The sequence below is a fragment of the Taudactylus pleione genome, unplaced genomic scaffold, assembly GCF_031769625.1.
Source record: "Taudactylus pleione unplaced genomic scaffold, aTauple2 ptg000017l, whole genome shotgun sequence".
NCBI lineage: Eukaryota > Metazoa > Chordata > Amphibia > Anura > Myobatrachidae > Taudactylus > Taudactylus pleione.
Window position 1 is genome coordinate 2,191,445 of NW_028284419.1, and position 15,371 is coordinate 2,206,815.

At 44.7% G+C, this 15,371-nt stretch overlaps 1 protein-coding gene across 1 annotated transcript in view; it reads right to left on the reverse strand.

Annotated features, from left to right (window-relative positions):
* The window catches only part of LOC148540749 (putative defense protein Hdd11-like), an 88,789-nt gene extending 73,792 nt beyond the window's left edge, over window positions 1–14,997 (reverse strand). The window contains exons 1-3 of the mRNA XM_088481964.1: window positions 14,848–14,997; window positions 11,734–11,879; window positions 3,358–3,413 (exon numbers count right to left, since the gene is read on the reverse strand). Of these exons, the coding sequence (XP_088338090.1) occupies window positions 3,358–3,413; window positions 11,734–11,879; window positions 14,848–14,997 (352 nt within the window). The remainder of the gene's footprint in view (window positions 1–3,357; window positions 3,414–11,733; window positions 11,880–14,847) is intronic.
* Between the last annotated feature and the right edge of the window lie 374 nt (window positions 14,998–15,371).

Consider the following 15,371-nt stretch of genomic DNA (forward strand, 5'->3'; position numbering starts at 1 on the left):
GTTTTTGTTTTTTAATCTTAAACATAGCAGAAATGTTATCCTAACAGCTTATAAAGTTATATGCTCTAAAAAACTAATGCCTATATTTGTAAAAAAAAAACTAAAGCCTAATTCAGTCAAAAGAGAGACTGACACCACGGCTAAACATAAGAGTCACCTTCTGGATGTGAATTGTCTCATTTGCATGGGGAAAACACAACCCTCAGATGAGATGGATCTCAGCCAGTGGACAACATTGAAATCACCATTAAAAAGTCACAATGGAAGACTACAGTGTGGAGAATCTTTCTTCACAGTCAGGAGAGGCCTCAGAGAACATGAAAAAAGATGCTCTATTTGCTGAACTTCAAGGGATTTCTCCATCATGTTCTGCAGTGTGGAAAGGTTTCATTCACATGTTTTCTATAAAGCAGTTCAAAGTTACAGCCTTCAAAGTGTCTGGTAATTCCTGTCAAAGGTGGGTGTTATATATAGCCAAAGATTATTACAAGCAAATCTGTCTGGGAATTCATGGATTGTATATGGCCTGAATGCACTAAGACATCCAGTGATTCTGTCACTGTGTTCTGTAGCCCACTTTATTCCTACCTGAATCACAAACTGAAATACGGAATAGTAAGCACAGACATGGAGGCCTTTGTTATTCCGCTGCCTGCATGCCAAACAAATACCTCCCAGACTACACCCACTGCTGGGACCAGGTCTTGATAATGACCATCCCCATTTGTTGCTAGGCCTTCTTCTTCCAAACCACCCATCCTGGACTTCCTGTCGAAAAAGAGTAAGCAGGGTACAGAAAGAGGCGCTAGATGTCCCCAATGACATTTTTTTTCTTCTATCATAGATGATGTGGAGAGATAAGAGCTTCAGATGTTGGACTTTGAACAGGGGCTCCCACCTATTTGGCTTCCGTCTTCAGGAACTGTCTATGCCTGAGCTGATAGGTAGGTAGTCTCTGTCTGTTGGTAAACACCCTTCAGGAGATGGCAACCCAGAATAACAACAACTATAATAATGTGTCCACTGATAACCAGCCTGATCCCTTACCAGCAACATACCCCATATGGCCAACTCATCATAACATGACACCCAGTTTGCAGCCTCCTCTTCCTTATGACACTAATCCAGTCGCCATGGTTGATAAATCAGCCATGTGTGGTCCACCCAATTTTTGGCCTTCTACATACAAAGTTTCTAACATTCACATATCTAAGAGAAGTGGACAGTGGGAACAATGGCAATTTGAAGGCCACTAACTAACTTTTAAATGTCCCTGTACAGGTCAGAAAATTCTGTTACAGAAAAGAAGGTTTGCAAAGGATTATATAAGTCAATTGTCTATTTATTTTTGGAAAGCACGCTTCCTGGTCCCCTTCTGGGATGAAAAAAATCAACTCCCAGCAAGCAGGCATGGCGCAGCCGCACAACGTAATACTTAAACCTTAGGTCTGAAATGTTGCATTTGCTGCTCAGTTCCGCTTGTTCACAATATATCTCATATGGCTAAGTGGTCAGTGGGAACAACGGCAGTTTGAACTAACTATGTTTTTTTTATGTCCCTCCACAGGTTCGGAAATGCCAGTTTATAGAAGATTTGCAATGCATTATTTAAGTCATTTGTTTATTTATTTTTGGAAAGCACATTTCCTGGTCCCCTTGTGAGCTGTGAGATGGTCAAAATTGACTGAAAACGAGTGGAAATAAATGTTATTGGGGTTATTAATACTGTAGGAACAAAAAAAGGCCGATTTTATGTGATTTTAGCTGCTTTTTTGATTTTTTAAGAAACAATCCAAATCCAAAACCAAAATATACGAAAACAAAACACAGAGGTGAGGTTTTGGCAAAACCAATCCAGATCCAAAACCAGGGGAGATCCAGATCCAAAACCAAAACCAAAACATGAGGGTTGGCACACATCTCTAATATATATATACAGTAAGTAAAGGGGAGAGCAGGTACCTCTCCCCTTTGTCTTCTCAACATGATTATGCTAAATTGCTTGCTGTATTTATATATCTATGACTTTATATAATGTCTGTATTTGTCTGTACTTATGTGTGTTTTTGTCTTTGTTTTCCTTTGTATAATGTACAGTACAATATGGAACCCTTATACCACCTTATAAATAAACAATAATTATAAATACTAAAAGCAGGGAGCACAATGGGGATGTAGTCAGCATCCTGGCGTGAGGGATGCAGATGGTCTAAATACCAGCATCAGAATCCCGACAGCATCAGGATCCTGGCTCCAGTTTCCCGACCGCCGGCATCCTGAAGGTAAGTATCAGGGGTTAGGGGAGGGTTAGGTTTAGGCTTCCCCACTAAAGTGATACCCAGCACTATGCTTCACAAGGTGGGCCAGATCATACTACAACATGGACGATGTATTTAGTATTCAATGTAGTCAATACAGATAAGATACTGTAATTTATATTTTGAGGTAGAATGCAGCCTGAGCCTAATTATTGTTTTAATACCTTAATCTTTGATTCTATTTACTAATCTAGATATTATCTGCACTTCTTGGCTGATTCTTTGACTTAAGTAAAACTGGTCATACATCTACAGTACACATGAAGACCCTAATGCCAATGTCTTTTGGGTTCAGATAAGCACATTATAATATTCTATAGGGTACGCAGATAATAACTACCTTTTGTAAGTTTTAGTGTTTTCAATTTATTCACTACACTGTTTTGTGCCTATTTTATTCTGCCATTCTCTTCTGGATCTGATACTACTAACAAATAGGCAATTTCATAAAAAGGCTGCCCTATAGTTTATTGTGCATTATTGTAATGTTTGCTCTTTTCATTTATTTTTCACCAATCACCTTCACTCATTAACCCTTTATTAACTGAGCTTTCTCTTTCTGTATAAGTTATAAAACATACATAAAATACAGTACAGGTTCCAAACAATTGCTTTCAATGTACAGGTTGAGTTTTCCATATCCAAAATGCTTGGGACCAGGGGTATTTTGGATATCAGAATATTCCATATTTTGGAATATTTGCATACCATAATGAGATATCTTGGGAATGAGACCCAAATCTAAGCACAGAATGCATTTATGTATTATATACCCTTATACACACATTTATAATTTTGTGGCTCAAAGTTTGTGTACACACATGAAATTCATTTATGTTTCATATACACTTCATACACAAAGATTAAAGGTAATTCTTTACAATATTTGTAAAAATGTTGTGCTTTAAACTAACTTTGTGTACATTGAACCATCAAAAGCAAAGGTTTCACTATCTCAGTCATGCTAAAAAAAATTCTGTATTTCGTAATATTCTGCATTTCGTAATATTTGGATATGAGAGACTCAACCTGTATTTACCTGTGATTTTCTCTCCAGCCAGGTAAGTGATCTTTGACATGGTTATAGAGTAGGGGTGAGCGGGTTCGGATTTCTGAAATCCGAACCCCCCCGAGCCCCCCCGATCCGAGTCCGATCCGAGTCAGGCTCGACTTTTCCCGCCTGACTCGGATCTGACATCGAGGCAAAACGTCATCATCCCGCCTTCCGAGTCTCGCGGGTTTTGGATCCTATATAAGGTACCCGCGTCGGCGCCATTTTCTCACTCGGCTGTGGACAGTGAAGAGGGAGGGTGGGAGTTAGTGCTGTGTAGTGTAGTGTAGTGTAGTGCTGCTGTTGTCCACTACTTCAAAGTCCATAGGGGCTGGCTGTGTTGTGCTGTGCTGCTGTTGTTAATAGGGGCTGTGTCCACTACTTCAAAGTCCATAGGGGCTGGCTGGACTGTGTTGTGCAGTCAGTTCTCCATAGGGGCTGTGTCCACTCCAAAGTCCTGTGCAGTGTCCCAGTCCTAAAGGGGTGCTGTAGTGTTGTCCAGGGGGTGCTCTGTCCATCAGGGGTGCTCCCCCCAAGTGCTAAAAAAATAATATATTTTCTGTGTTTGTGAATTGTGTGCGCAGTAGCCGCACGTGCATCAACAAAGTAGTGCCAAGCGTGCGCCTGTGTCATAAGTAAAGGGCCGGCTGGCTTGACCGTTAAGGGTGCTGTAACCCCCGAAAGTACACTCCAGTCCAAACCAAAAAAAAAATTATTTTCTGTGTTTGTGAATTGTGTGCGCAGTAGCCGCACGTGCATCAACAAAGTAGTGCCAAGCGTGCGCCTGTGTCATAAGTAAAGGGCCGGCTGGCTTGACCGTTAAGGGTGCTGTAACCCCCGAAAGTACACTCCAGTCCAAACCAAAAAAAAAATTATTTTCTGTGTTTGTGAATTGTGTGCGCAGTAGCCGCACGTGCATCAACAAAGTAGTGCCAAGCGTGCGCCTGTGTCATAAGTAAAGGGCCGGCTGGCTTGACCGTTAAGGGTGCTGTAACCCCCGAAAGTACACTCCAGTCCAAACCTAAAAAAAAATTATTTTCTGTGTTTGTGAATTGTGTGCGCAGTAGCCGCACGTGCATCAACAAAGTAGTGCCAAGCGTGCGCCTGTGTCATAAGTAAAGGGCCGGCTGGCTTGACCGTTAAAGGGTGCTGTAACCCCCGAAAGTACACTCCAGTCCAAACCAAAAAAAAATTATTTTCTGTGTTTGTGAATTGTGTGCGCAGTAGCCGCACGTGCATCAACAAAGTAGTGCCAAGCGTGCGCCTGTGTCATAAGTAAAGGGCCGGCTGGCTTGACCGTTAAGGGTGCTGTAACCCCCGAAAGTACACTCCAGTCCAAACCTAAAAAAAAAATATTTTCTGTGTTTGTGAATTGTGTGCGCAGTAGCCGCACGTGCATCAACAAAGTAGTGCCAAGCGTGCGCCTGTGTCATAAGTAAAGGGCCGGCTGGCTTGACCGTTAAAGGGTGCTGTAACCCCCGAAAGTACACTCCAGTCCAAACCAAAAAAAAATTATTTTCTGTGTTTGTGAATTGTGTGCGCAGTAGCCGCACGTGCATCAACAAAGTAGTGCCAAGCGTGCGCCTGTGTCATAAGTAAAGGGCCAGCTGGCTTGACCGTTAAGGGTGCTGTAACCCCCGAAAGTACACTCCAGTCCAAACCTAAAAAAAAATTATTTTCTGTGTTTGTGAATTGTGTGCGCAGTAGCCGCACGTGCATCAACAAAGTAGTGCCAAGAGTGCCCCTGTGTCATAAGTAAAGGGCCGGCTGGCTTGACCGTTAAAGGGTGCTGTAACCCCCGAAAGTACACTCCAGTCCAAACCAAAAAAAAATTATTTTCTGTGTTTGTGAATTGTGTGCGCAGTAGTCGCACGTGCATCAACAAAGTAGTGCCAAGCGTGCGCCTGTGTCATAAGTAAAGGGCCGGCTGGCTTGACCGTTAAAGGGTGCTGTAACCCCTGAAAGTACACTCCAGTCCAAACCAAAAAAAAATTATTTTCTGTGTTTGTGAATTGTGTGCGCAGTAGCCGCACGTGCATCAACAAAGTAGTGCCAAGCGTGCGCCTGTGTCATAAGTAAAGGGCCGGCTGGCTTGACCGTTAAGGGTGCTGTAACCCCCGAAAGTACACTCCAGTCCAAACCTAAAAAAAAATTATTTTCTGTGTTTGTGAATTGTGTGCGCAGTAGCCGCACGTGCATCAACAAAGTAGTGCCAAGCGTGCGCCTGTGTCATAAGTAAAGGGCCGGCTGGCTTGACCGTTAAAGGGTGCTGTAACCCCCGAAAGTACACTCCAGTCCAAACCAAAAAAAAATTATTTTCTGTGTTTGTGAATTGTGTGCGCAGTAGCCGCACGTGCATCAACAAAGTAGTGCCAAGCGTGCACCTGTGTCATAAGTAAAGGGCCGGCTGGCTTGACCGTTAAGGGTGCTGTAACCCCCGAAAGTACACTCCAGTCCAAACCAAAAAAAAAATTATTTTCTGTGTTTGTGAATTGTGTGCGCAGTAGCCGCACGTGCATCAACAAAGTAGTGCCAAGCGTGCGCCTGTGTCATAAGTAAAGGGCCGGCTGGCTTGACCGTTAAGGGTGCTGTAACCCCCGAAAGTACACTCCAGTCCAAACCAAAAAAAAAATTATTTTCTGTGTTTGTGAATTGTGTGCGCAGTAGCCACACGTGCATCAACAAAGTAGTGCCAAGCGTGCGCCTGTGTCATAAGTAAAGGGCCGGCTGGCTTGACCGTTAAGGGTGCTGTAACCCCCGAAAGTACACTCCAGTCCAAACCTAAAAAAAAATTATTTTCTGTGTTTGTGAATTGTGTGCGCAGTAGCCGCACGTGCATCAACAAAGTAGTGCCAAGCGTGCGCCTGTGTCATAAGTAAAGGGCCGGCTGGCTTGACCGTTAAAGGGTGCTGTAACCCCCGAAAGTACACTCCAGTCCAAACCAAAAAAAAATTATTTTCTGTGTTTGTGAATTGTGTGCGCAGTAGCCGCACGTGCATCAACAAAGTAGTGCCAAGCGTGCGCCTGTGTCATAAGTAAAGGGCCGGCTGGCTTGACCGTTAAGGGTGCTGTAACCCCCGAAAGTACACTCCAGTCCAAACCTAAAAAAAAATTATTTTCTGTGTTTGTGAATTGTGTGCGCAGTAGCCGCACGTGCATCAACAAAGTAGTGCCAAGCGTGCGCCTGTGTCATAAGTAAAGGGCCGGCTGGCTTGACCGTTAAAGGGTGCTGTAACCCCCGAAAGTACACTCCAGTCCAAACCAAAAAAAAATTATTTTCTGTGTTTGTGAATTGTGTGCGCAGTAGCCGCACGTGCATCAACAAAGTAGTGCCAAGCGTGCGCCTGTGTCATAAGTAAAGGGCCGGCTGGCTTGACCGTTAAGGGTGCTGTAACCCCCGAAAGTACACTCCAGTCCAAACCTAAAAAAAAATTATTTTCTGTGTTTGTGAATTGTGTGCGCAGTAGCCGCACGTGCATCAACAAAGTAGTGCCAAGAGTGCCCCTGTGTCATAAGTAAAGGGCCGGCTGGCTTGACCGTTAAAGGGTGCTGTAACCCCCGAAAGTACACTCCAGTCCAAACCAAAAAAAAATTATTTTCTGTGTTTGTGAATTGTGTGCGCAGTAGCCGCACGTGCATCAACAAAGTAGTGCCAAGCGTGCGCCTGTGTCATAAGTAAAGGGCCGGCTGGCTTGACCGTTAAAGGGTGCTGTAACCCCTGAAAGTACACTCCAGTCCAAACCAAAAAAAAATTATTTTCTGTGTTTGTGAATTGTGTGCGCAGTAGCCGCACGTGCATCAACAAAGTAGTGCCAAGCGTGCGCCTGTGTCATAAGTAAAGGGCCGGCTGGCTTGACCGTTAAGGGTGCTGTAACCCCCGAAAGTACACTCCAGTCCAAACCTAAAAAAAAATTATTTTCTGTGTTTGTGAATTGTGTGCGCAGTAGCCGCACGTGCATCAACAAAGTAGTGCCAAGCGTGCGCCTGTGTCATAAGTAAAGGGCCGGCTGGCTTGACCGTTAAAGGGTGCTGTAACCCCCGAAAGTACACTCCAGTCCAAACCAAAAAAAAATTATTTTCTGTGTTTGTGAATTGTGTGCGCAGTAGCCGCACGTGCATCAACAAAGTAGTGCCAAGCGTGCGCCTGTGTCATAAGTAAAGGGCCGGCTGGCTTGACCGTTAAGGGTGCTGTAACCCCCGAAAGTACACTCCAGTCCAAACCAAAAAAAAATTATTTTCTGTGTTTGTGAATTGTGTGCGCAGTAGCCGCACGTGCATCAACAAAGTAGTGCCAAGCGTGCGCCTGTGTCATAAGTAAAGGGCCGGCTGGCTTGACCGTTAAAGGGTGCTGTAACCCCCAAAGTACACTCCAGTCCAAACCAAAAAAAAATTATTTTCTGTGTTTGTGAATTGTGTGCGCAGTAGCCGCACGTGCATCAACAAAGTAGTGCCAAGAGTGCGCCTGTGTCATAAGTAAAGGGCCGGCTGGCTTGACCGTTAAAGGGTGCTGTAACCCACAAAGTACACTCCAGTCCGAACCAAAAAAAAAATTATTTTCTGTGTTTAGCCGCACGTATATATCAAATCGATATAACATAAATGGAGGACCAAACTTTCTCCGATAAAAATAAAATAGAGAAAGATCAAGAACCACTTCCTCCTAGTGCTGAAGCTGCTGCCACTAGTCATGACATAGACGATAACATGCCATCAACGTCGTCTGCCAAGGCCGATGCCCAATGTCATAGTAGAGGGCACATACAATCCCAAATGGCAAAGTTCAGGAAAATGACCTTGAAAAAGACATTTAAATCAGCTGAAGAGAAACGTAAACTTGCCAATATGCCATTTACGACACGGAGTGGCAAGGAACGGCTAAGGTCGATCCCTAGTATGTTCATGACTAGTGGTTCAGCTTCACATGACGATGGAAGCACTCCTCCCACTAAAAAAATCAAAAGAGTTAAGCTGGCAAAAGCACAGCGAAGAACTGTGCTTTCTAAGAAGATATCACAAATCCCCAAAGAGAGTCCAAGTGTGGTGGTGGTTGCGATGCCTGACCTTCCCAGCACTGGACGGGAAGAGGTGGCTCTTTCCACCATTTGCACGCCCCCTGCAAGTGCTGAAAGGAGCACCCACAGTCCACTTGCTGATATGCAAATTGAAGATGTCACTGTTGAAGTACAACAGGATGAGGATACTGGTGTAGCTGGCGCTGAGGAGGAAGTTGGCGAGGAGGATTCTGATGGTGATGTGGTTTGTTTAAATCAGGCTCCGGGGGAGACAGTTGTTGTCCGTGGGATGAAAAAGCCCATCACGGTCATGCCTGGGCAGAAGACCAAACATTCCACCTCTTTGGTCTGGCAATATTTCTATCCAAATCCGGACAACAACTGTCTTGCCATATGTACCATATGTAAAGGTGAAATAAGTAGGGGTAGGGACGTCAACCACCTAGGAACATCCTCCCTTATACGGCACCTGCAGCGCGTTCATAAAAAGTTACTGTCAAGTTCAGAAACTTTGGCTCAGACCGTAAGCAGTCCAGGGACACCTAAATCCCGTTGTCCTGTTGTATCCAAGCGCCTGCAAACCACACCGTCAACTCCCTCCTCGTCAATTTCCTCCTTAGTCAGGATCGGAAGTAGTCCTGCAGGCCATATCACTGGCATGACTGACTCTCCTATCCGGGATTCCTCCGGAGGATCCTGCATTGCTACGCCTACTGCTGCCGCTGCTGCTGTTGCTGCTGCTGCTGGGAGTCGTTCATCATCCCAGAGAGGAAGTAGGAACACCACTACTTTTACTAAACAATTGACCCTCCAACAGTCCTTAGCGAGGAGGATGAAGTACGACAGCAGTCATCCTGAAGCAAAACGTATAACTGAGGCCTTGACTGCTATGTTGGTGTTAGACGTGCGTCCGGTATCCGCCATTAGTGCAGTGGGATTTAGACAATTGATGGAGGTAGTGTGTCCCCGGTTCCAAATCCCGTCTAGATTCCACTTCACTAGGCAGGCGATACCGAGACTGTACAGAAACGTCAGAAAAAGTGTCCTCAGTGTCCTGAAAAATGCCGTTGTACACAATGTCCACTTAACCACGGACATGTGGACAAGTGGAACAGGGCAGACTAAGGACTATATGACTGTGACAGCCCACTGGGTAGATGTATCACCTTACGCAGCAACAGCAGCAGCGTCACCAGTAGCAGCATCTCAGAAACGCCAGCTCGTTACAAGGCAGGCTACGCTGTGTATCACCGGTTTCAGTAAGAGGCACACCGCCGACAACCTCTTAGAGAAACTGAGGGAAATCATCGCCCAGTGGCTTACCCCACTTAGACTCTCCTGGGGATTTGTGATATCTGACAACGCCACCAATATTGTGCGGGCATTACATCTGGGCAAATTCCAGCACGTCCCATGTTTTGCTCACACAATAAACTTGGTGGTGCAGAATTTTCTGAAAAGCGACAGGGGCGTGCAGGAGACGCTTTGGGTGGCCCGAAAAATTTCTGGCCACTTTCGCCATTCAGCGACTGCGTGCCGAAGACTGGAGCACCAGCAAACACTCTTGAACCTGCCCCGCCATCACCTGAAGCAAGAGGTTGTGACGCGGTGGAACTCAACCCTCTATATGCTTCAGAGGATGGAGGAGCAGCAAAAGGCCATACAAGCCTATACATCCACCTATGACATAGGCAAAGGAGGGGGTATGCACCTGACTCAAGCGCAGTGGAGAATGATTTCCGTGTTGTGCAAGGTTCTTCAGCCCTTCGAACTTGCCACACGTGAAGTCAGTTCAGACACTGCCAGCTTGAGTCAGGTCATTCCCCTCATCAGGCTTTTGCAGAAGCAGCTGGAGAAAGTGAAGGAGGAGCTAAGACGGAGCGATTCCGCTCGGCATGTGGGACTTGTGGATGAAGCCCTTCATTCGCTTTGCCAGGATTCCAGGGTGGTCAATCTGTTGAAATCAGACCACTACATTTTGGCCACCGTGCTCGATCCTAGGTTTAAAGCCTATGTGGTGTCTCTCTTTCCGGCCGACACAAGCCTGCAGAGGTGCAAAGACCTGCTGGTGAACACACTGTCAGCTGAAGCGGAACGTGACACGTCAACGGCTCCTTCTTCATTTTCTCCCGCAACTGGGGCTGCCAGGAAAAAACTTAGGTATCCTAAGCAACCCGCTGGCGGTGATGCAGGGCAGGCAGGACCAAGTTTGGACATCTGGTCCGGACTGAAGGACCTGGCAACAATTTCTGACATGTCTACTGTCACTGCATATGATACTGTCACCATTGACAGAATGGTGGAGGATTACATCGGTGACAGCATCCAAGTAGGCATGTCAGACAGTCCATACCTGTACTGGCAGGAAAAAGAGGCAATTTGGAGGCCCCTGTACAAACTGGCTCTATTTTACCTGAGTTGCCCCCCCTCCAGTGTGTACTCCGAAAGAGTGTTTAGTGCAGCCGGGAACCTTGTCAGCGAAAGGCGTAGGAGGTTGCTTCCACAGAATGTGGAGAAGATGATGTTCATCAAAATGAATTATCAGCTCTTCCAGGGAGACCAGCCTCCAGAAGGTACAGAGGGACCTGTGGTGGTGGATTCAAGTGGGGACGAGTTAATACTTTGTGAGGATGAGGATGTACACACTGAAGAGGGTGAGGAATCGGTGGATGAGGAGGATGAGGATGACATCTTGCCTCCGTAGAGCCAGTTTGTGCAGGGACACATTAATTGCCAGCTTGTTTTGTGGGGGCCCAAACGAACCAATCATTTCAGCCACAGTTGTGTGGCAGACCCTGGCGCTGAAATGATTGATTTGTTAAAGTGTGCATGTCCTGTTTATACAACATAAGGGTGGGTGGGAGGGCCCAAGGACAATTCCATCTTGCACCTCTTTTTTTCTTTGCATTATGTACAGTTTGGGGCCTAGTTTTTCTAACTGCCATCCTGCCTGCCACTGCAGTGTCACTCCTAGATGGGTCACGTGTTTGTGCCGCCCACTCGTGTCGCTTAGCATAGTCATCCAGCTACCTCGGTGCAACCTTTTGGACATAAAAACACTATTGTGAGGTGTGAGGTGTTCAGAATAGACTGGAAATGAGTGGAAATTAAGGTTATTGAGGTTAATAATAGCATAGGAGCAGAAAAACCTACAAATTCTGTGATTTTAGCTGTTTTTATGCTTTTTTTCAAAAAAATACAGATCCAAAACACAAAACCCAGAACCCAAAACACGGAAGGGTGGTTTTGGCAAAACCAATCCAGATCCAAAACACGAAGAAAGATCCAGATCCAAAACCAAAACACAAAACACGAAAAGTGGCCGGTGCACACCCCTATTATAGAGTAAGGAGCAGTGGTGTTTTGGGTTGAGTTTTGATGCTGAGGCACCATGTCAGAGCAGGCTGCCTCTACCTTTCCATTGGGATAAGCAGCAACGTGCAGCGAATAGAGTACGACCAATGCTGTGACCACGATGCTCCGAACTCGAAGATCCATCTGTCACAGAAACATTATTCTCAGTAACATTTCTGAAATATAATATGGAAACACTTTGCTGTATAACAGTGCATCAAATTGCCTTTTCCATCTAATCAAATTTGAAGCAAAATACAATCTCAGTTTTTCTAAAACCATTAAAAAAACGCCTGCTGCGGCTGCATACGATGTTTAACACACTTGTCGCCTCCATATGGCTCCCCAAAAATCCAGACACAATATTTTAAACCCATTTTCAAAGGGTTTTTTTTCTTTTAAAAAAAATGTGCGCCGTGGTTTTTTTCAACAAAATATGCAACTTACAAAATATTTTTGTGGTAATTTATCATCAGGCAAAAATATTGATTTTGCATTTTTTTTTTCTCCAGGTCCCAGATGGAGGAAAAGTTTTTTTTTTTTCCTGTTCTCATTATAAAAGTGCAATAAATTATTGCGGGTGCAATAAAATTGGACGATCTTATCGCCGGTGATATTGTCGCTGCTAATTGAATATGGCCCATAGTCGTGTTTCGGTAAAACTACTCTTAAGTTATTTGGTTCAGGTTCAGTTTTTGATTTCTTAAAAAATTTAAAAACAGCTAAAATTTTGTAACTTGGACCTGTTTTTGTTCCTATAATATTATTAATCAACATTCATGTCCAGTTATTTCCAGTCAATTTTTCAGTGCTATGAGGTCTGTGACCTAAGTGCAGCAATTACCTCTGTAAAGGTCATTACATGGATGTACACAAAAAAGAGAGTAACGGCGCAAGATGTGTATTACCTTTGAATATATAATAATTGCGAGACACTAAAGTACAGTATATATATATATATATAAATACATTTGTATTTAATATAAAATGCACTATTCATATAAATAAAACGTGTAAAAACAAATTACTGTCATTATAACCTAAGAAGGCAGTTCATATATAGGTATCAAAAAAGTCTTATAGCAGCGGTATGTGGAGTACTACAGTTCACCAGATGATATTTGTAAACAATTTGGCTCTGTTATAGGATGGATTAGCTCTTTAAACTGTGCTGAATGCAGATATATTTACCAACGTCACTATGTCTCAGTGAGAGGTATGGGAAGCAGTCTCAGCACGGTTAGAACAATCTGCAGCCTCTGCAGTCCCTTGCTTTTGGAGTCTCCCAAACGCAGTGCTGTGTTGGCCAGCTGGGACTGTGGAGTGACCCGATCTGCTGTATGTTGATACAAGGGAATCCTTCCAGCAATTACGTAAATACAGTAAAAGACCAAGGAGCACTAGTGTATGATACATTGCCTCTGAGGAAACTGTCAGTAGACAGAGAAACGCGTTGGGTCATACACCAGTGCTCATGGAGTGTGAGGAGGAGTGTGAATGTGGCTCCTTCCCACATGTCACTGAGCAGATAATATATCTGTGTAGTATTAAAAGCGAGATTAATTTGGTATATTATTATTTTCTATCAAAATGTTTGTTTCATGTGTTCTCTTTGTGTATTTTAATATGTGCAGTCACACCGAGTCCACATTATGCTGTGGTTTGGGTGTTAATGACATACTTATATTCATTCAACCATCATCTGTCTCCTTTTCTCTTGTATGAGTGATGGAAAGGGGGGGGTATGCAATGAGACCATGCCCTTCACAGAGGCATGCCCCTTTTCTGGTGCATGCTCACCAAAGGCAAACGCAGATGTGCCATTCTCGGTGATACTAATACCCTAACAAGATCTTAGGATGAACACTACACAAGGCACCAAAATGTGTAGTAATGACTTTGCTTTGGTGTGCACATATGTGTCCTTCTCTGTGTTCAGTACCCCTGCCCTAAAATTCACACAGTGAACAACTATCTAATGCTCTACAACTGCTAAGCTAGGGCTTGGTCAATTGGGAAAATGCCTTCCCTTTTCTTTGTGTGTGACCTACTGTACACCATTTAAGTGCCAGCTTTACATAACAGAACCAACCAAATACCAAATGTCTGACTATGGCACATGTTTGAATGCCCAGTAGGATGAGCTCTGTTGTGTGTATTTAAATACAGATAATGATGCACATTTCTATGTTATTGTAATATTAATTATATTTGTAAAAGGCAAAGCATAGACTAAGAAGTGGGAGGAGTGTTAAATAGTAAGGGGAGAAGTCTATTCCAGGAGCCAGATGCAAACGCAAGGTGGGCCAGTGTGCTTTAAATGCCAGGGCCTATTTTTAGTCCCAGTTCAGCCCTGCCTCCTCTCCAGTTTACTTGGATGGCAAAATGGTTATCTTGGTATCCGTACTGGGATGAGACTTCATTTTTGTATAATGGCTTTAGTTGAGATTGTAGTTTTTTTTAGCTACCGGGCAGGTCTTGTTTTTTTCTCCTAAAAAAGTACAGTCAGCTAGGGAATTCCCTGGGGATGCAGTCATGAAGCCGACGGTCGAAATGCCGACCGCCGGCTTCCCGACTGTCAAATCCCAGCAGGGTACTAATGACAGACGTCTAAATCCCGATGCCTGTCATTAGATCTACACCCGGAGCTCGATGCCCGGGATACCGAACGAAGGTAAGCTGAGCGTGGACAGCTGCGCAGGGGGAGGGTTAGGTTCTAGGGCTCCCGGGGGGACTTGGGCTAGACACCCCCCGGGAGAGTTAGGTTTAGCCTGTGGGGACGGGGGGGTAGGTTTAGGCACTGGGGGGAAAGGGAAAGGTTAGGATTAGGCACCCCTAAGGGAGGGTTAGGGTGGGTAGGATTAGGGTTACTTAACCTTAATCCGCTGTCGGGATCTTCACCCCTGCCGGGCTTCCATTGTCGGGATTTGAACCGCCGGCCATGCAGCCAGCGGTACAACATACTGACTCCATTCCCTGATATGTTGCCGGCTAAAGTGGGGAAGGAAGTGTGGCTGGGTCAGATGGCTGAGCAATATCATTCTTTTGTGTGCACTGATGTTAGAGTGTTCTGCCGGTGAGCCCTGATGGGTGAGATTGATGTTTAATAAACTTTCAGTTTGCTTCCCTTACATTCACCTGTATCTTCAAGTTTATGGGATTTTGCTTGGATGATGGCTATTACATAGACAAGTGCTTGATGATGGGATGTTTCTTCTCCTGCACTTTCTTTAGCACTTTGCTCCACCAGTGTGATGATCATGATCAACACATAGTACATAAAAGTGCCAAAGACAGCATGTTAAGCATGGCACAGGTGATCATGGGAGCTCATTATTACAATGATTTCCCTATGTGATGATCTGGCCATTTACGGGAGGTGCGATCTTTTGCTTTTTTCCTTGGATTTTATTTTATTATTTGGGGTTTTCTGTAGCTCATGAGAGGACTGAGGATCCCACTCATCTTCTGTCCTATCTTGGTATCAGGATGGATACCTTGGGATAATCCCAAATGGCCAGTGGAGACAGGAGGCAAGTCCTCTAGCCGGTTTCACCTCTATTAGGCGGCTTTATCAAGGAGCCTCCACAGTGTATACTGCAATACAGACATCAGTCCCCTGTTACTTGCTCGGAT